Source organism: Bidens hawaiensis, unplaced genomic scaffold (genome assembly GCF_021521415.1).
Source record: "Bidens hawaiensis isolate Kalapana, Puna unplaced genomic scaffold, B.hawaiensis_p1.1 tig00000905_1, whole genome shotgun sequence".
In the NCBI taxonomy this organism is placed as follows: domain Eukaryota; kingdom Viridiplantae; phylum Streptophyta; class Magnoliopsida; order Asterales; family Asteraceae; genus Bidens; species Bidens hawaiensis.
This window is the reverse complement of record NW_027491053.1, coordinates 4,084,289-4,105,760: the sequence shown is the minus strand read 5'-3', so window position 1 is coordinate 4,105,760 and position 21,472 is coordinate 4,084,289. Positions and strand designations below refer to the sequence as shown.

Genomic DNA, 21,472 nt, shown 5'->3' with positions numbered 1-21,472 from the left:
AAATCAAACCCGATTTTTTCTCTCTATTCAACCTATATCAAACCCAAACCAACACCAATATCACATACCAATATCACATACCAATATCACATACCACACCCAAAACCCAAAATCACCCCACCTTCCAAACCTTTTTTTAAAAACATGGCTGGAAATTGGTACCCAAACCTAGATTCAGATTACAGTTACGAGGATTTATGGTCGGCACCGGACCAAGCGATGTTTTATTCGGGGTCGCAACAACCATCCGGCTTTCAACCATCCAACATACAACCGTCTCCTAACTTTGTAGTTCCGGAGACACAAGAACCAGAAGGTGAAGCTGCGGGACAAAGAAGACGCGTCCACCGGAAAAAACAAATTGCAACGGACGGGTCGGGTTCGGCTTCGACCGGAAGGACGAAACGGAAAATCACTCCGTGGTCATCGGATGAGAAGGACCAAATGCTGATGGAAAAACAAAAGGAACGTATCCGGAAGAGGTTGATCGAAGAAGACCAAGCCGAAGAATAAGAATAATGTTTTTTTTTAGTACTTTAATTTTTTTTTAGATATTAATGTGTTTTTTTAATTAATGTGTGTTTTTTTAAATAATTTATGAGTTTTTTTAATAATACGTTTTTTTAATACATTTATAAAAAAATAAAAAAAAAAACCACTCGCGCCCCCTCTCGCGCCCCTCCACACCATGCCCCGGGGCGCGAGCACCACTACCAACACCCATCTTATCAAGTTTCTCTCTCTGCCACACGTCACAATATTATTGGCTGGCGCCCCCACTCGCGCCCCCTCTCGCGCCCCCCACACCCCTCAGCCTTACACCATTTCAAAAAATGGGCGCCAAAGAGCAACGAGCTCCTTTGGTACTAGTCCACTAACAGCGCCAATGGACAAAAAGAGGTGGTGCGACTCACTTTCCAACCAATCCACCCTTTCGTTTTTTTAGGTTTATTGGATTTTAATAATCCCTATTGAATGGTATTGGCCGGTAATAATCCTTATTCATTTTATAACTACTGGTGGTCCCAAATTTGAAAAAGTTGGCCTCCAATGATCCCCGTTAAAAAGGACTTAACGGCGTTATACTATTTTCCGAATTTCAAACAAATGTTAAGAGTTTTTATATCGGAAGGAGTATACGAGTCGATTGGTGTAAAACTTAGCTTGAAACGTTGATCCAAACGGCTTGATTTTGTTAATTGTAAGTTCAAAGACCCAAATTGAAGCATTGTTTCGTCGTTTTGGAGTGTCGTTTCGAGCTAAGTTTTACATTAGTCGACTCGTATTCTTGTTCCGACCAAAAGCCCTAAAACATTAGCTAGAAATTCGGAAAAAAGTATAACGGCGTTAAGTCCTTTTTAACGGAGAACCCATTGGGGGGCAACTTTTTTAAATTTGGGACCACTGGTGGCGATAATAAGAATAGGGATTATTATCGGCCAATACCATTCAATAGGGATTATTAAAATCCAATAAACCTTTTTTTTAGATCAAATAATAATTATGTTTTTTAGTTAAACCATTATGCGTTTTTTTAGTGAAAGTTAGAAAATGCCCCCATGCTTGCGTGGTGGTACTTTTGATTAACTAACTACCCTCCACTACACTTGGTCTAGTAAGTGACACAGCGTCAACATTTGAAGGACCAATAAACAAGATTATCAGTGGCATACACAATATTGTCTACTGTGACTAGCTGTATCTAGAGGTGCACAAAAAGCTTGAACCCGGAACCAGACAAGAAAAAAAAAACTGGAACCGGGTTTTTAATACCCTAACCCGTACCCGACCCTACCCGTAGGGTATAGATAGGGTATGCATTTCAGTACTAAAACCTGTACCCGAAACCGGACCCGATTTGTACCCAGTAATACCCGAAAACCGGAACATGGTTTTTCCAATACCCGAAACCGGGTTTTCAAATACCCGATCTATACCAAAAATTACATGAAAAATACCCGAAAAATATACTAAAAATTTCAACCTCTTAAAAAATCTAATCTGTACCCGAAAATAGAGTTTTCTCTATATCCAGAAATCGGGTATTCAAATACTCGTTTTCAGAATACCCAATTCTATACCCGACCCAAACGCGATGCATAGGTTATGGTTTTTAGAGACAATACCCGGACCCAAACCCCACCCGAGTACTGCCAATAGCCGATTTTCCAATACTCGGTCATATCCGAACCCGGTTTCATACCCGGAACCGGGTATTTGGAAAACCCGATTTGTGCATCTCTAGCATCTCAATCTCAACAAAAAACCTGAACAAAACAATAAATCAAACCTTAAAACACTACATTATACAAATAAATTATATATATTAATTGCAACAACACTCAATTAAAGTTGAAATTACAACATACAATTCAGAAAGGAATACTGCACACACTGGTTTGACTTCCACTGATGAGCTCTGAACACGGTGACGGGCTAACCTGAACCGCACCACCACTCACATCCGAGCACGTCCACGGGCCATTTCTCGAACCAGTCGAACCACTTAGATGTATATTAGCAAGACAAATATCTGTAACCGGTGAGCCCTTCAAACCCTTGATCAAACCAGCCTGTTGAACCTTTTCGCCCCACACATTTTTAATCCTTATATGTTTCATAACTGGTAGCGCATTCGGGTTATAATTTTCATCAGGATGATCACCGACATCACCGGCTATCTTGATTCCTTTCCGGACATTTTCCATGTAAACATTGGAAACAGTAATGTTTCTTATGATCCCGCCCCGACCGATGTTTGTTTTAAGATGGATTCCGAATCCGGTGTTGAAAAGGGTTATGTGTTCTGCGACTACATTTGTTACTCCACCGGAAGTTTCACTTCCAACTGCAATTCCGGAGAACGGAGACGATCCGGTGACTCGCCGGATTGTGATGTCGTTACTGGGGCGGCCATATGCGATTCCGTATTGATCCCATCCGCTTTTTACAGCAATGAGGTCGTCTCCAGTTGATATGTAGGAGTCCTCTATGCAAACATGGGAGCTTGAATCTGTATCAATATATAATTACCTAGGTTAGAAACCTAGTGTGTTACCCAGGTTGGATGAAGTAAATATTAAATAGTTACTAATGAAGATTTAGGAATAACAAAACGATATTAGATAGGATACGATTGACTACTTATGCTTTTGAACTAAAATTTTAAATTAAGAGTAGAACATGTAATTTATTAGGGTATTCATGGTCTGGTTTTGACGGTTTTAAGGTCAAATTGTGAGTCGAGCCGTTAGTAACTGTTTTGATCATTGTAAGCCAAACTAATAACTGGTTTGGACGGTTTTCGAGGTTTCAAACCAAACCGTGAACATACTGAGAATCTACGGTAAACAAATAAATAAATATTGTGTTCTTTTTAATATCGTGTACCTGGATCAATTCCATCGGTGTTGGGAGAGTCCTGTGGAGCCAATATTGTGACATATCGGATAACAACATTGCTGTATCAAAATTAAATATATAAATAAGTTCGAAAGAAAACTAAAACAGTTCACCAGCTCAATATAATTCTCAATATGCACACAGATATGTGGCATTGTGAGTCTTGTGACAAAATGAATTGCAGGCTGACAGTTCATAAATTTTTGTGGGCATACAAATTTATTCTAAGTAACACTTTCAACCCATTTATTTATAAATGTGTCATTTTAGGTCATGGTTGCATCTCTAAAGAGTCTAAAGTTGTACAAAATGTATTTTTTACCACTTACAATCTCCCACTATCACTTTTATACAGCAAAATAATATCATGGTACTTTTCTAATCATATCTAGCACGGTAAATAGTGGTAACGTAATCAGAAAATGTAGGAAGTATTTGGATCAACCCGACCCGTTTTGACCGGTTACTTTGCCACCTCTAAAATTTACACTCGGTTTTCAGTTTTTCACCATGTTTGCATGATACCTGCAGTATACGGGGTGAATGTTCCAGAAGGGTGAATTCTTGAAGATGACATTAGAAATGATGATGCCTCGAGAATCCTTAAACTCAACAAGATTTGGTCGGGTGAACTGCAAGGTTCTCTGTCGCCACATGTTCCACCACACATCACCTTGCCCGTCTATCGTCCCATTTTCACCTAATAAATTATTGTTTAGATCAAAATCATATTTATAGAATAGTGCATTTGATGCAAAAAAAATCAATCTTAATTTTGGTATCAATGCATACCAGTAATGATGACATCATGGAGACCATCACCATGGATGAAGCTCATATACCTGCCACCTGGACGTTCTCTGCCTCTTCCATAAGAAGGCAACGGATCAATTAGAGGCCAGTTTGATGTAACCTGAATCATGAATAAAAGCATACTACATTGTAAAAACCGTTGGAATTAAGCATGTAAACGAAGCGAATGTTCAGTGTACTTTTTGGTGGGAAGTTTGTTTATTTAATAAACAAACAAACATGATCACGCGTTACGTTTGTTTATGTTCATGAACATTAGTTTATGTTTGTTCATTTATGTTCATTCATTTATGTCTGTTTATCTATCGGATAACGAATTGAATGAATGAACAAGAACACGCTCATTTTCCTCTTTTATTTACATTCATGTGTGTTCACTTATGTTCGTTTAGAATATAAACGAACATGAACAAGAAAATTTTATTCGTTTAAACGTTCATGTTTGTTCGCTTGATCGGCTAAAGTTAAACGGACGAACATGAACAGGCCCTGTTCCGTGTTCGTTGGTGCGTTTACAAGCCTGGAATATAGTAGATTATAGTTAAAGAAGCAAATTTTGGTATACCTCTTCATTTTCACATATACATTTAATTTTTGTAGAAGTCACAAATCAGCAAATGCTTACAAGAACTATAATCCATGAAAGCGTTAAGAAAGTCTCTGGACTACAATCAACTTAATGGTATAATATATCGCTTTAAAAAGCACATGGCATATTTTGGATAACTCATAACAAAAAAAAAGGATGCTTTAATGGTGGGACTAAGTACTAAACTAAATTAATAATGCCATCCTTTATAAGCTTACCATCATCCATCCTCTTCTATGGCTTCTTCTTCAAGAACAAGCTTACTTCTTTCTAGGGTTTGTGGGTCCCAATTAACTCATCAGGATGGGCAAAGTATTATTCCATCAAACACAATATCCTCCACTCTTATTATTTATTATTACTCGCTTCAATTAGCAACAATGCAAATAAAATGTATTTTTGGGTATCTAATTTACGTAGTATCATCTCAGAATTTGAATACTGATCATACCATCAACGGTGTTTGATGAAAAAAAATGGTAGATCAAGATCTATGTTTTTCGTAGTTAACACGTCACTAATAAAGAAATATGTAGTTCTGACTCAAAATGCATTAAACTAAGATATCAGTTCTGCTAATTTTATAATATTGTACCGACACGAATCTATAGCAAGCTAACAAATCTAAATATATATATTAACAAATAGGTGTATCAGTCTCATGTTTGTAGCAACAATCAATTGACCAAATCAAGCAATTTGAAGTAGGGGCATTCTTGAGGTTTTTTATTTTTTCGGGCATTTGGCTAGGAAAATTTCGGGTTTGGATGTAAACACAAAATATCATAAAAATTGAAGCATCATTTACAAGTAAGTAAGTAATTGATTGATACCTGTGTAGCTTTGATAACAGCACCTCTAGCTAGATACAGAGTCATTCGACTGGTAAGGTTAAACGCCTCGGTTACATATTCACCAGGCGGTATGTAGAGAAGCGTTCCTCCGCGCCTCTTCAAATGCTGAATCCGGTAAATCGCCTCTCTGAAGGCTTTCGTATTCAGAGTTCTTCCGTCTCCGACACCGCCAAAGTCGGTTATCGATATCTTATCGCTCCGGTACGCCATCGGGACGATTCCGAAGCAGGTAACGACTCCGCAAGCCGCGCAGTAGCATTGCAGGAAGACTATTGCTACCGTAATTAGACTGTTCTTCTTCATTTAGGGTTTGGTGATTTTAATCCCTAAAATAGATCTATCTAGGGATGGATTTTGCAATGTGAAATGTCAGAATAATATTGAATATTGGAAAGAGTTTTTAGCTATTATCAGCTGGTGTGTTTGTGAGTACTGGAGGGAGTTACACTGCTAGTTAATGGAAGAGTGGAAAATAGCAACCGATCACCGTCTAGTTTGTTTATTTTTTTTTATGATACGGGCCAAGTGGGTATGGCTGGGCAAAGCAACAGGCCCAAAAGGACGATCCAGAAGCCCGCTAAGCTAAAGGGTTGGGTAATTTCAGCTTGGGTTTCAAGTTGAGCATGTTAAAATAAATCAATTATTCACATTTAAGAAGATAACTAGCATAAAGGACCCGCGAGTATATTAGACAAAGAGTACATTTAAGTATTGGATTTCATAACAAAATCAATCTCTATTACCACCTAAATTAGATGTCCTGCTAATTTCTAATTGCCTTTCTCCATCATCCCAAATGTTGTACATGACTGTGCTCGGTGACAAGACTTAATTGTAATTCTTTCAGGTGGGCATATTGTTGAATAACAATGCCCATAATTCTTCAAATAGGTCCAGTGTGCCCCCTGTTCGTCAACATGTCAAGTTTTCATGAAACGCTAAACGCCTAAACCAAAACCACCAACGAGTTGATCACTTAAGGTGGTGTTTGGGTGAGCTTTTAAAACTTGCTGATTTGCTATTTGTTTGTTGAAAAGCAAAAGGTGTTTGGCAAAGCTCCTTCAAAAGCTTCAAATTGGAGCTTTTCAAAAGTGGCTTTTGCTTTTCAAAAAACAAATCAGCAAAAAAACAATTCTAAAAGCTCACCCAAATACACCCTAACTGTACTTGTACTGCATTACTGATACATATTAATAATAAATCCTCTTTACATGGGCCAAACCCAAGAGATAATTAAGAAAAAAAGCCCATGTCAATGTAAATTGAATTTTTAATATATTAGGGTCCTATTTGGGTCAAGACTCAAAGTCCTTATGGCCTGTCTGGTTGGAAGGAATTGTGTGAGATTTTGAGGGAATTGGAATTTAAATTCCATTCATTATTATGTTTGGTTGGCTAAAACTAGGAATTGGAATTGAAAGTAATTCCAATCAAATCCTTCAATTGGAAGAATTCAAAATCCTTCCATGTTTCTAAGGAAAGTGTAGGAATCTCAGGAATGTTTAACACATTACCAAAATAACCCTAGTCGATCCACCATCACCAACATCATTCTTCGCAAACCACCACTAACGTAATTCTGGCCACCATCACTAACATAATTCCAGCGAGATGTAAGTTATGTTTTTCAGACAACAATACCAAAACACTCGCCGGTCGGCCACCACTAACGTAATTTCCAACGAGATCTGACCACGTTCTTTTCTACGCCGATCGGAACTACCGCAAGTCCGCAACCCCCCTGTGTTTCCTTCATCGATTTTGGTCGTCGGTGGTAGTCGGTGATGGTTTTGATTTCAGATTTGGTGATGTACGGATGGTTGCCGGCGGCTTCATCTATGAGAAAGACGGATGACTTTTGAGGGGTAGGGTTTGTATTTATTGGTTAGTTTTAAGGGCAATCTTGTCTTTTCCGTGTATTATTTTCATTCTAATTCCATTCACAAAAGCATAACCAAACAGATTATAATTTTCTCTTCAAGTCAGTTAAACTAAACCTCATCACTAATAATTAAGGTCATAATAATTTTTTTTTGATTTAAAATATGAATTTACAAATTACATAGCTTTAGTGAACAAGACAATAAATTTAACAAACTAAAATACTAATACCCTGACTTTTATAAAGTATTTTCCCGCCAAAACATATATTTTGGCGCCAATTCTAAATCACCCCCTAAATCCACCGCCGGTTCACTCCCGATCCCAGAAACAAGAAATACAGAACTATAACCCGCCATTTATATCTTGAATTTGTATTTGTATTCTGCAGACTGTTTTTTAGGGTTTGGAAAAAGTATGAGGAAAGAAGACGGAAGAGATGATATGTTAATCGATGATGCTGAGGGATTCAATTCTAGTTACCTCAAACTCTATTACGGTACTTCTTCTACTCATTGTTTTATCATTTCTTGTACTGCTCTATGTGTCGGGTCAATTGGGTCGGGTCATATAAAAAAGAAGGTAATTAATTAAACAAAATGCCGGATAACCATAAAAAGCACTTGAAAGTGTTGTTGCAAAAGAATTAAAGCTGAAGAAGATTTGCTTGTTTGTTTTTATGGGCATTTAGTACTTTAAGACTTATATTCATAAGGCTGGAAATTAAGATAGATGAATGAATACAGCAAATGGGTCGGGTCACGGGTTCTTTTGGTTCAGGTCAGAATGGGTTCGAGTTCGAACGCGTCCGAATTTCGGGTCAGAACGTTTTTTTTTTTATTTTTTTGTAATGCTTACCAAATAATTAGAGTAATTATTATTTACTCTATCGTTTTGAACTAGAGTAACTATAGTATAAAAAAATGAAAATGATAATAATTATTATTGGCCTAGGATCCTCCCACACCACCTTGGATCCTCACACACCATTATTTTTTCTATGCGGCTCGTATAGGACTATACGGTCGTATAGCACCTGAATCATATCAGTTTGTGTCGGAGCTTGTCGTTCATTGTCTGTAGTGCCTCGTGTAGCCCTATACGACCGTATAGACCTATACGGCTTGTATAGGGCTATACGGTCGTATAGACAAATTTTTTATTTTAAATATTAATATGTTAATATGACCGTATACACCTATACGGGCCGTATAGGGTTATACGGCCGTATAGACAATTTTATTGACACAATTTTAAATGTTAATACGTTAATATTTTACATTTTAATGTATTAAGTACATAACATACTTGGTTAAATATGATATTTTAGAATAGAATAAATTGTCTATTAGCATTTACATAATATACTCGGCTAAATAATTTGTAGTTGTACCCCGAGAACATTCGTTTAAAATTATTTCATGTTTTAAGCTTTGAGAATACGGGTCGTATAGCACTATACGGCTCGTATAGGCTCGTACAGGCATTTTTTGGCAGCGGTTAACAGTGGCCAAAGGCAGGCTGACTTTTTCTGCAAAAGTTTTCTATACGGTCGTATAGCCCTATACGACCGTATAGGTTTTATGGTGTGTCAGATAGCAATACGAGCCATTTAACACCTATACGGCTCGTATAGGTCTTACGGTCGTATAGGTTGAAAAAAGCTGCTTTTTCTGTCCCCACTGTCAGTAATGCGTAGCCTATACGATCGTATAGGCCTATATGAGCCGTATAGGCATAGGGGGGGGGTGTAGGAGGATCACATCCCTTATTATTTTAGTTCAGAAACTTTAGAGTAATAATAATTACAAAATTACTCAAGTTATTTGTTTGCTTTTCATGTTGAAAGCTGTTTGTATTTGATCCTTACACTTTATTTTGTTTTTGCAGGAAGGCTTTTTCCTCATGCAGATATGTCCAAATGGATGGCATACGCAAGCGGTAATCGTATTACGTTTATGTATTTGGATAAAAGGTTCATCATAATAGCCATTTGTATTGTTTGTTTATGCAGATAGGGGTCATCCCTCATGTGATAAATCATATTTTGGGCGACGAGAGTTTTCTTTCACATTGGATAACGATATATACGTGCGGTTCCAGTCTTTCGAGAAAGCGAGTGAGCTTGAAAAGGCCATCAAAGACCAATGCCCGTTCAAAATAGATATCGGTCCCGTTTATACTGTTGATGTAAGATTCTTTTGCTTAATTAAGTGAGCTTAAATTGTTTACGTATTAATACGTTTTTTGGATCCGCTAACAGCCTGCAAAGAGGCACGCATATGCAGAATCCGGGGACAATATTTTCACTCCTGTGGAAAGAGAGCTAGTGTTTGATATAGTAAGATTGTTTTACTTTATGAATGGATTTTAAATGCAAATATTGGATTATTTAACATGATTAATGTTTGTTTTCCAGGATATTTCAGATTATGATGATGTTAGATATTGCTGCTCGGGTGCAGATGTTTGCATGGACTGCTGGCCTTTGATGAACGTCGCCATTAAAGTGATTGATAGGTATAAAGTATAAGTTTTTTTTGTAATTAGTAATATATGAGTATACACTAATTATATGTCTGATTCGTTCAGATGATTTTGGATTCAATCATATTCTTTGGGTATACAGTGGCCGTCGTGGTGTCCACTGTTGGGTTTGTGACACAAGAGCAAGAAGGTAATACATCAAAACTTGTAAAACTATTAATTCACATTTATTCATTACGTGTTTAAAATTTTGTATTTCAGGCTAAATAATGAGCAAAGGTCTGCTATTGCTGATTATTTTCGCGTGTACAAGGTTGGTTTTAGTTCATACATACCATATACAAGGCAATTGTGCAAAACATTTATAATATGAATTTTTTATCATCTTTTCTTGCTTTACAGGGTAACAGTAACAGTAAATCAAAGGTGTCTCTTGTGGGTCCCGCACTTCATCCCTTTCTTGTGTAAGTATCTAAAAATTTGTATAATATTCATTCATTTTTAACTATGAGTGTGCATGAAACCGAAATAACTGACCCATAAACGAAATAACTAACATAACTGAACAGAGATAACCACACACAACTGAAAACCGAGGGTTTGGTTTCATGTTTTCACAAATACCAGATTTTTGGTTCAGTTACCATTTCACATGTACTGAAAAACGAAAATACCAAACCAACTTTTATAACCAATCCTAAAAACCGAAAAATCAACTTTTGTCATTGATTTTATAGATAAAATTTTAACTTTTGAATGCTAAGTAATTTATAAAAAAAACTTAATAAATTGTGTAGCCATAAAAAGTTAGCCTAAATATGTAACAATTGTCAATCTCAAATGGCAAAACCGAAAAATCCGTAACCAAATCGAACCCATTTTGAAAACTGAAAACTGTTTAAAACCAAAACCGAACAGAGTTTTCAATAACCTAAGAAACCGAAATTTTAGGAATCTGGTTTTGTTTGAGCGCAAAGCAGGCCTGTGCACGAGTGTTAACTTGCATTGTTTATATTCGCATCTTGTGTTATTCCCGCAGGAAATCATACAAAGTTCTGAGTGACTACTTTGAGAAGAAATTACTTTGCAGCCAACAGTTACTATCAGATGAAAGATATGAGAATATACTTGACATGATTCCTGATGAATGTATGCAATCTGGATTACATATATTATTACATTTTGTCTTATTTGTGCTCCAAAAAATGTTTATATAATTTGAAATTATTTTGCAGCTGTAACAGCAGAGCTTAGAGGTAAGTGGCAAGGCACTAGGCGGTCTAATGCAAACAATATTAATATCGTGCGATGGGGGCAACTTAAACACCAGTGTAGCAAAAAAAAGGTATGCATATTATATTGAATAATATAAATTAAATAATTGATAAATTGTTGTTAACGACCTTTGAATCTTTGTTTTTGTTTCACATGTTAGACATTGGGGCTTCGTAGATGTGTTGAGGAGATTGTATTTTCTTACACTTATCCTAGGATTGATATGGAGGTCAGTAATCTGTTTTATTTTCAATTTTCTTATCTTCATATTTTGTATTAGTTAATTAGTTATAATGTATTTAACCTTTGAGGCCACATCTCAGGTTTCAAAACACATGAACCATTTGTTGAAGGCGCCTTTTTGTGTGCACCCCAAAACAGGCTAGTGATTATTAATATTCATGTTTATGATGCAAAATGTTAATCCCACAATTTTGATTTTTTTTTTAAAATTTATGCTTAAATGTCTGTCTTTTTTCTCAGGACGCGTTTGTGTTCCCATCGATCCGAACATTTGTGATGAGTTTGATCCTACCAATGCGCCAACACTTTCTAAGGTAATTATAATTTGTTAGCAAACTTTTTGTATATCAGTATACGACATTTCTGTTTATTATTTGTTTTTTCACTTAAGAATAATATTCTCTTTGCTGAATCGCAGCTTTTGAGGGAAATCAACACCGGAGGCTTGCAAGCTGAAGACGAGGAAGGTATGCTACTCAAAATATCATAACATTTATTCAATATATCATTTTCTCTCAAATTGAAAGCTTCCTATACATGTGAATAGTTAGATTCAATGTATTTTAAGGATATCTGTTTTGTCATTCATGCATGATACATATTCATTATTATAGTATTGACTCATCGTGTGACCAGCGATCCTAAACCGATTATTTTCTTATTACTATTGTGGTGCATTAATTAATTTTTTAAAAAACATTTTTTATGGTGTGTGGATTGATGCCAGTATGGGAAAGAACTTCAATGGCGAAGTCAATCAGATACTTTAAAGAATCGTTCTTGCAACCGTTGCTGAAATCTTGCAAGGTAATCTAGAATGTTATAAATAGTCTGTGTTACATATCAGAAAACGAGGTATTGATTTATATATCGAAAAATAACAATTAACTGTTTTTGCAGGATGAGATGGAAGCTGCTTATAATGCCAAAATTCAGCAATCAAAAAACTCATTGGAGTACTAAATGCCCATATTTTCTCAGTACAAAATGTTCACATTTGTTTTGAGTGAACACATTTGGGTTAAAAATATATATATTTTATGGGCTTTTTTCTCAAGACTGGTTGGAATGTGAAACTGACAATGCTTTGACTTATAATGTTTATTGAGTATTTTAAGTGACAGCTGCCTTTAATGGTTGAAAAAGTCAAAACATAATGTAAGTAGGAAGTGTGGTTTAAGATTCTCTAAGCAGTATGGGCTGTATGGGCAGAGCATTGGTTTTTTTTTTTGGAAGTATTCATTCGGTTTTTTTGTTTTTTTTTCTAGTTTCAAAAACTCTTTAGATGTTTATTAAATACGGTCGTATGTGGTCCAATGTTTTGAACATATCTACTAAAATTATTGAGTTGCAACTTCAAATGTATCCAAGGACATTGAAACATAATATATATAAGATGGGATGATGAGTGGTGTCAGTTGTGAACATGACTTGTATGTTTATTTAAGTCAAAGATGTAATCCTAAGTGACTTAAACCGTGTAGTCTGTAAGCAACTTGCGTAATTCATTTGTATATTGGTTGTTAATGGGTTAAACATGTCTGCGATCTCACCCCATTTTAAGCACCAAATCATAACTCTATTCGAAGCTATGAAACTACAATCATGAATTAATCAGGAGTCACCAATTATCTTTCTTTGCATGAGTTCCTTTTATCAAAAAAAGAAAATAAATCTCCCACAATTTGCAACTTAAGGATCATACGAATACAATATCTGCTCTATTGTTAGGTCACTTTCAGATTAAACAAAAAGATAATTAAAGAAACTAGTATGCCATAAGAAGGAAACTTGTAGTGTGTGTATACCCCAGATTTATCATGGTTGAAACTAAGCAAGCAATGCTAAGCTAATCAACATGCCAATGGTGAATTACAAAGGACCACACTTGAGTCTTGACCATACATAGCAGGTGGATCATAATAATTGGCACATACATTTGGCAAATTGAGCAAGGACCATACAAGTTGAATATGAAGGCTTTAAGCAATTTCGGCACATGAATCCCAAAATCACACAATATTATTAACACCTGAAAATGACCTTCTATGTGCATACTAAATTCATCAAAAATCTGTTGTCTCACCATATTGACCATAATGACTGGATGATTATCACAACCCATTTTATGCCAATAACTTAAAAGTCTATTAAAATAAAACATCATTACGATCAATCTGACTTAAATATCATGCATTTAATGTTTTTTTTGTTAACTAAATAATACATGTAAAACTCAAGATGACACCACTATTGTGATTCTAAAAAGTTTGTCAAACACAAACGGTGTGTGTCGTCGATTTGCCCCCGGGGCCTAGTTTACACACAAATAACTTCTTCCTGCACTTTCATTTTGTCTTAGCATTATCTTTGCCTTTGTCTTACCTTTGCATGAGATCTGTGACATAAATTTTTATAAGTGCTATTACGTACTTTTAAAGGTTTCACATCACCACTATATGTAGATTAACGATAGTATTTTACTATTACTGTTAGCACTCAACTTATCATGTTGGTGTTTTGATTCCTTCAACCACACTCTATGTTACTTTGATTTGCTATTATTAATTTACATGTTCAAAAATGAGTTGTTTAGAGTCGAGAATCTCAGTATGAGCAGTCAATCTTGTGATAAAGGTTAGGTTTGTCCTCGTCTCATCATCTCTAAACCCACTCATAATAGTTAGTACGTACCAATTGCAAATTCAGCAAGGACCATGCAAGTTGATTATGATTTATGAAGGCTTTAAGCAATTTCTGTACATGAATATAATAATAAGACAATGCAATAAACACTCGAAAATGACCTTTAAGTGCATGCTAAATTCTCCAAAGTCTATCGACTCACCATAATGATTGGATTTATTATCACGACCTATTTTTTTACGTCAATGACTTCAAAATTCTTCAAATAAAAAAACTAACTCAAATATTGTGCATTTGATGCATTCTTGTAAACTAAATAATGCATGTAAAACTCAATGTAACACGCTATTTTATTATTTATAAAAAATTAATGTGAATAATAATAATAATAATAATACATAACCAAAATGAACAGTGTCTATATGATTCTTTCGACAACCGTAACTTTCTACCCCTTCGTCTTTTCTTCATGCCTATATTGCTCCATTCATCTCGCACATACACGTTTTCAACCAATTTCTACAGCTTTCAGTCCAAAACAGAGGGATTTTCTTCTGATTTTTGTATAATAATATATTGAAATTAAGAAGCAAAATATGTAAAACAGACTATGTGTTAATTCCAGGGATATGAGTTTATAGAGACGTCTCATTAATGTTATGAACTTTTAGAAGTGTATATACTTGTGTCATAGATTTGGCTGGGGACCCTATGTTGTATACCCTTAGCTTCTTCCTATTACTTTCGTTTTGTCTTAGCCTTGCCTGAGATTTGTATGGCATAGAAACTTTTTAGGGGAGCTTATACGTAGTTTCAAGGGGTTCACACTACTTGATTAGTTTCTTAACTTGTTGTGTATAGTTCACCCACCACCTTTTTATTACCGCATTCAACTGATCATGTGATTTTATGATGACGTCTTTTCTTAAAGTCAGGGGTCTCAATAGGAGCAGTGGTGTTATTCGCGAGGATAGAGGTAAGATTTTCAGGTCTCGCTCTCCTCCAACCCTAGCCCAGTAAATTTTGCTATAAATAGAATTTCACTTTTTTTAACAACTAAATGTTAGAGATTGAATCATAATACAATTTTACTAACACATTTGTTTGTTATACATATGAATACTAGATTCTATTACGAGGTAAAACTAACTTTAACAAATCGATAAACTTGATCACTCCTGATTAGCAAGCACTTCCCATATTAAATCCAAATCATAAGAAGGCATCGCCTCCGGTGACCACCCAGTCATCTCCGCTGCCTCAGCCTCCTCCGCCACCGCCAACTCACCAGAAAAACAACCCAAAGAATCATTCTCCCCTTTCCAAAACCCGTCATCCGAGCCACTAGACGACCCAATATCCCCACCACCTGACAACGCGGTCAAAACTCCGACCACCCTATTTCTCTCTCTCTCTAACCTCTTCTTAACTTTCTCTCTCTTAACCTTGTGACAAATCATATCAATCTTGTCCTCCACATTAGCCCTCAAAGCACTTAACTTCCGCTCTTCTCCTACCAACCCAACATCAGGAAAATTCAAACGCGCGTATCCGCCTCTTAACTTACACGCCGCTACATCATAAGCGTAAGCCGCCATCTCGGGCGACTCGTACGTCCCTAGACACACTCTCATCCTGTTCCGCGGCAGCCGAATCTCAGCCACCCATTTCCCCCATTGCCTCTGCCTCACTCCTCTATATAACTTCTTACTTAACTTGGTTGAGATTTTGACTATCAAATCTCTCTGTTTGAGGTAAACGGAAGAACTTGATGCCAAGGCGGCCGAAGTCGATGGTATCGTGTTGAGGCTAAAGATTGAGTCCAGGGTGGTTTTGTTTGTAGCTGTTGAGATTAAGTTTGATAAGGATGATCGGGTTGAATCGCTGATTGAATAATAAGCTGAAGGATTGATGGGTTGTTTTTGTTGCATGATTGTGGAGTTTGGAGAATGATGAGAATCAGGTTTAAACTGTAGTGAATGTTTCATATATAGTTTGGTTTGGTTCGGTTCGGTTCGGTCTTCCAGAGTTCCAGAGGGGTATTTATAGGCGAATTCTTTCAATTTTTTTTAATAAGGCTATCCGTAGTCCAACATTTTGGAGGCATGTTTTGACCCAAAACCCCTCCCGGTGGGTTTTGAACTTTTGATGGTGACAAGACAAAAATTATTTATTACAACCTGGTTTAATAAATATGCCAAATAAATATTAATTCAATTAATATACGTAGCGGAGTATAAAAAAGTATAATCAGCACCAAAACTAAATCCGACAGGATCCAGTTACAAACGATACGAACACGGAATAAATAATATTTATAATTAATCTATCTACCGATGAGATAGATATCTCTTTGTGGTTAATGAATAACCGCTCAAGATATCAAGGTTCAACGAAACGATGCTAGGTGACGAACCGAACACGAATGGGTGCGACAGATGGCACGTGGCAGCGACGTATGGCATGTGGCAGGCGCGGACAGCGGCTGCGGCAGGCGGCGTGCGGGGCTTGTGGGCAGGCAGCAGGTCACGGCAGTGGCGGACACCGCGGCGGCCGGCTTGACTGGCAGCAATGTATATCGAGAGGGATATTAGAGGAATATTATTTGGTGGCTGGCTTGACTCTTCTTGGAATGATACGTGAGAAAAGTTTTGGCAGCCACCAACTTTCTTATTCTCCAAGACTAATGATTAGGTTATCATTGTGTTATTATGATTTATTATTATACAATCGTAATAAGATGTTAGCCGGACCCTAAGCGTAATCTGTCCCGACTCTCGTTTAAAGCCCGAACCAGCAATGCGCCAACACTTTCTAAGGTAATTATAATTTGTTGTATATCAGTATATGACATTTCTGTTTATTATTTGGTTTTTCACTTAAGAATAATATTCTCTTTGCTGAATCGCAGCTTTTGAGGGAAATCAACACCGGAGGCTGGCAAGCAGAAAACGAGAAAGGTATGCTACTCAAAATATCATAACATTAATTCAATATTACCATTTTCTCCCAAATTAAAGCTTCCTATACATGTGAATAATTAGATTCAATGTTTTTTTAAGGATATATGTTTTGTCATTCATGCATGATACATATTCATTATTATAGTATTGACTAATTAATTTAAAAAAAACATTTTTTTATCGTGTGTGGATTGATGCCAGTATGTGAAAGAACTTCAATGGGGAAGTCAATCAGATACTTTAAAGAATCGTTCTCGCAGCCGTTGCCGAAATCTTGCAAGGTAATTAAGAATAACTTATAAGTCGTTTGTGTTACATATCCATTAAACGATTTATTAATTTGTATATTGGAAACTAACAATTAACTGTATTTGCAGGATGAGATGGAAGCTGCTTATAATGTCAAAATTCAGCAATCAAAAAACTCATTGGATTACTAAATGCCTATATTTTCAGTACAAACTGTTCACATTTGTTTTGAGTGAACATATATGGGCTAAAATATTAATAGACTTATTATTATTATTATTATTATTATTATTATTGTCTTATATTTAGTCACATATTATTTTCTTGTAAATTGCATGTATGGTTGATATTATCTTCTTATCAACCATCCATACATATATATGATATGAATAAAGAGGAGCAGACCATCGAAGATATTATTATCTCTTTACCAATTCTATCATGGTATCAAGAGTTCAAACTACCTAACCCTAGCCGTCCTACCCTTCCTTCTCACGGCAATCGATCCTCTTCTCCCTCCTCATACCACTCAAAATGGATTCTAAACTCCATCCCACCGTGACGGTAACAAACATCAAAAATTTCATTCCTATAACCTTAGAGATGGAATCCGGGCAATATACCACTTGGTCAGAATTATTTACCATCCATTGCAAGGCATAACTTGTCTATAACCATCTTACCACCGCCATGCCACCGGTTCCGGCTTCATCAACATGCAAAGATGCCGACCCAAAACAGCCTCCACCCCCTGCTGCAGATTCTTGGGAACGCATCGATTCTATAGTTCTACAATGGATCTATGGAACGATCTCTACCGACTTCTTGAGCACCATTCTGAAGAAAAATACAACGGCCTATGCCGCTTGGAAAGCTCTTGATGACATCTTCACCGACAACAAAGCCTCCCGGGCCATTCATCTAAAGAACAAATTTGCAACTACCCGGCTTGACAATTTTCCAAATATGAGTGCCTACTGTCAAGAGCTTAAAGTCCTCACTGATCAGCTCGCGAATGTTGATGCCCCTGTTGCCGACGATGATCTCGTTCTCCAATTGATCACCGGATTAAACGAACAATATGAGGGGATTGGCATGTTGCTACAAAACACACACCCGTTACCTTCTTTTTATGTTGCTCGTTCAAGTGTCATTCGCGAAGAAACCCGAAAATCGGTTCAAGCCGCCGGGGCTGCCGCTACAGCCGGCACTGCTCTCCATGCAACTACTAATAAATCCGAAGATAACTCCCGCACTACCTCTGACTGTCAAACTGGTCATTCGGAACGAGCCCGTGGCCGCGGTGGCCGATTCCGAGGTGGACGTGGACGTGGCCGGCAGTTTGTTGGTAGAGGCCGTGGTGCACAAAATAATTATTATGGTTCTGGTGGAGGTCAAAGCCAACAGCAACAGTGGCATTCATCTCCGATATGGGCTCCTCAAGCCCAATAATGGCCACCACAATCTTTCCATCAACATGAAAACTACCAGAATGGTTGGCCCGGCCCACCTCAAATTAATTAAAAAACCTTATTTCCGTTCGCCGCCTAACCATTAATAATTGGATTTCAATAGAATTTGACCCGTTTGGTTTTCTTGTAAAGGATTTCAAGAAACGGATCCCCATCCTTCGATGCAACAGCAGCGGTGATTTTTATCCGCTTCTTGCACCGGAGTCTACTCAAAATGGTAAGGCGGAACGCAAAATCCGCTCTATCAATAACATGATCCGCACCCTCCTTGCTCATGCTTCTCTACCTGCCTCATTTTAGCATCATGCCTTAGAAATGACTACTTACATCATAAATATACTCCCTAGTAAAAATCACAACTTCAAAACACCTACCGAACTTCTTTATCAACGATCCCCTACTTATGAACATTTACGTGTTTTCGACTCTCTCTGTTATCCCCTCCACCCCTCCACTCTTACTCACAAACTCGCTCACCGTTCTACCCCTTGCATTTTTCTTGGATATCCCACCCAACACCGAGGTTACAAATGTTTAGACCTCAAAACTAATCAAATTACGATGTCCCGTCATGTAGTTTTTGACGAAACAATATTCTCGTTTGCAAACTCACCACAACCTACACCTAACTATGACTTCCTATCCGCACCTTTACATCCTCATATTTGGGCCTACGTGGACCCGACTCCCACCACTACGACCCAACTCAAAACGGTCCACACACCACTACCACACACTTCTCCACCAACCCACCCAAACACATCCCCACTAGAAACTTCGGCCCAATCACCACAATCCCCTGCCCCACCCCACCCCACCCCAACTCCAACCTAACACCAAACTCTTCTCCTGATGCACATAATAATATACCTTCTGGCACTACCATAAATCAACCACCGAACACAACTCGATCCATGCGTACACGTGGCATGGATGGCATAGTCAAACCAAAGAAAATTTTCAGCCTCTCTACTAGTACTATCGTCCCTATCCCCAAAAACCCGACCTTTGCATTGTCCATCCCGGAATGGCATAATGCCATGACAGAAGAGTTTAATGCCCTTATTAAAAATAAGACTTGGGAACTTGTCCCGCGCCACCCACAAATGAACATTATACGTAGCATGTGGCTCTTCAAACATAAGTTTAATTCTAACGGCACCCTTGAACGTTATAAGGCTCGGTTAGTATGTGACGGTCGTTCCCAACAAGTTGGCGTGGATTGTGGGGAAAACTTTAGCCCGGTTGTCAAACCGACAACGATTCGCACAGTATTATCTATTGCATTATCATGGTCATGTCCAGTTCATCAGTTGGATGTCACGAATGCTTTCTTACACGGGAAATTAAACGAAACGGTCTACATGTATCAACCAATGGGGTTTCGTCAAGGATTATCCAAATCATGTTTGTTTACTTAAAAAAATCATTATACGGGCTAAAACAAGTTCCGCGGGCTTGGTATCAACGTTTCATTGATTATGTTTTACGGTTGGGTTTTAGACAAAGTCGTTGTGATACTTCTCTATTTATTTTAAATCAGGGTCATGACTCGGCATACCTTCTACTATATGTTGACGACATCATCCTCACTACTTCGTTTGATGCCCTTCGGCAACACCTCTTGTCTTGCCTTTCCACAGAGTTCGCAATGAAAGACTTGGGACAATTGAGTTTTTTTTCTCGGTATCTCAGTTACACGCACTGGTGACAGCATTTCTTATCCCAAGCAAACTATGCCCGAGACATAATTAAGCGAGCTGGCATGGAGTTTTGCAAACCCGTAGCCACCCCTGTGGACACAAATGGAAAAATAAGTGCCTCGACTAGTACAGCATTTCTTGACCCGACTCTATACCGTAGCATGGCCAGGGCTCTTCAGTACCTCACTTTCACTAGACCGGACATTATGTTGTTCAGCAGATATGCATGCATATGCACGCGCCGATGACAGCTCATTGGGATGCTCTTAAACGCATAATTCGTTATATTTCAGGATCTGTGGATTATGGCTTAACTTTGGGTAAAATGACCAATCCATCTCTTCTCGCATACACGGATGCCGATTGGGCTGAATGCCCGGATACACGTCGTTCTACCTCTGGTTATTGTGTGTATTATGGTAATAACCTCATCTCTTGGTTTTCAAAACGACAGCCGACTATCTCTCGTTCGAGTGCTGAAGCCGAGTATCGCGGGGTTGCAAATGTGGTAGCTGAAATATGTTGGTTACGAAACCTCCTACTGGAGTTAAATCGTCCACTTTCCCGGGCGACATTAGTTTATTGTGATAATGTCAGTGCCATCTACTTATCCGGGAACCCTGTTCAACATCAGCGAACGAAACACACTGAGCTCGATATTCACTTTGTTCGCGAACAGGTACAGAAAGGTCAAGTCCGTATACTTCATGTACCTACATCTTTTCAAATTGCTGACATCTTCACCAAGGGTTTACCGCGCACTCTCTTTGAAGACTTCCGCTCCAGTCTCTGCATCCAGTCTCCTCCCGCTTCGACTGCGGGGGAGTAATAGACTTATTATTATTATTATTATTATTATTATTATTATTATTATTATTATTATTATTATTATTAT

At 37.6% G+C, this 21,472-nt stretch overlaps 2 protein-coding genes and 1 pseudogene across 2 annotated transcripts; 1 reads left to right on the top strand and 2 right to left on the bottom strand.

Moving 5' to 3' along the window:
* Positions 1–2,326: 2,326 nt before the first annotated feature.
* Positions 2,327–5,961, bottom strand: LOC143548055 (putative polygalacturonase). The gene is made up of 5 exons (XM_077039328.1): positions 5,638–5,961; positions 4,195–4,315; positions 3,928–4,102; positions 3,391–3,461; positions 2,327–3,013 (listed from the first exon to the last, which is right to left on the bottom strand). The coding sequence occupies exons 1-5, from the start codon at positions 5,959–5,961 to the stop codon at positions 2,373–2,375; spliced, it is 1,332 nt and encodes a 443-aa protein (XP_076895443.1). The 3' UTR covers positions 2,327–2,372.
* A 1,995-nt stretch (positions 5,962–7,956) lies between these two features.
* Positions 7,957–12,633, top strand: LOC143547056 (uncharacterized). The gene is made up of 16 exons (XM_077038572.1): positions 7,957–8,038; positions 9,430–9,480; positions 9,554–9,729; positions 9,803–9,880; positions 9,959–10,058; positions 10,117–10,216; positions 10,288–10,339; positions 10,429–10,490; positions 11,066–11,175; positions 11,262–11,371; positions 11,462–11,530; positions 11,625–11,682; positions 11,785–11,858; positions 11,963–12,011; positions 12,272–12,351; positions 12,445–12,633. Exons 1-16 carry the CDS (start codon positions 7,957–7,959, stop codon positions 12,505–12,507), a joined length of 1,314 nt encoding a protein of 437 aa, XP_076894687.1. The 3' UTR covers positions 12,508–12,633.
* Positions 12,634–15,362: 2,729 nt separating this feature from the next.
* LOC143547048 (ethylene-responsive transcription factor ERF061 pseudogene) lies at positions 15,363–16,121 on the bottom strand (annotated as a pseudogene).
* Between the last annotated feature and the right edge of the window lie 5,351 nt (positions 16,122–21,472).

Coding starts and splice junctions, on each gene's coding strand:
- LOC143547056 (XM_077038572.1), top strand. CDS start 7,957: ATGAGGAAAGAAGACGGAAGAGATGATATGTTAATCGATGATGCTGAG. Junction 11,176..11,261: donor TGACATGATTCCTGATGAAT/GTATGCAATCTG, acceptor ATTATTTTGCAG/CTGTAACAGCAGAGCTTAGA. Junction 11,372..11,461: donor ACCAGTGTAGCAAAAAAAAG/GTATGCATATTA, acceptor TTCACATGTTAG/ACATTGGGGCTTCGTAGATG.
- LOC143548055 (XM_077039328.1), bottom strand. CDS start 5,961: ATGAAGAAGAACAGTCTAATTACGGTAGCAATAGTCTTCCTGCAATGC. Junction 4,316..5,637: donor CTGTTATCAAAGCTACACAG/GTATCAATCAAT, acceptor TTCATGATTCAG/GTTACATCAAACTGGCCTCT. Junction 3,462..3,927: donor ATTCACCCCGTATACTGCAG/GTATCATGCAAA, acceptor ATTTTGATACAG/CAATGTTGTTATCCGATATG.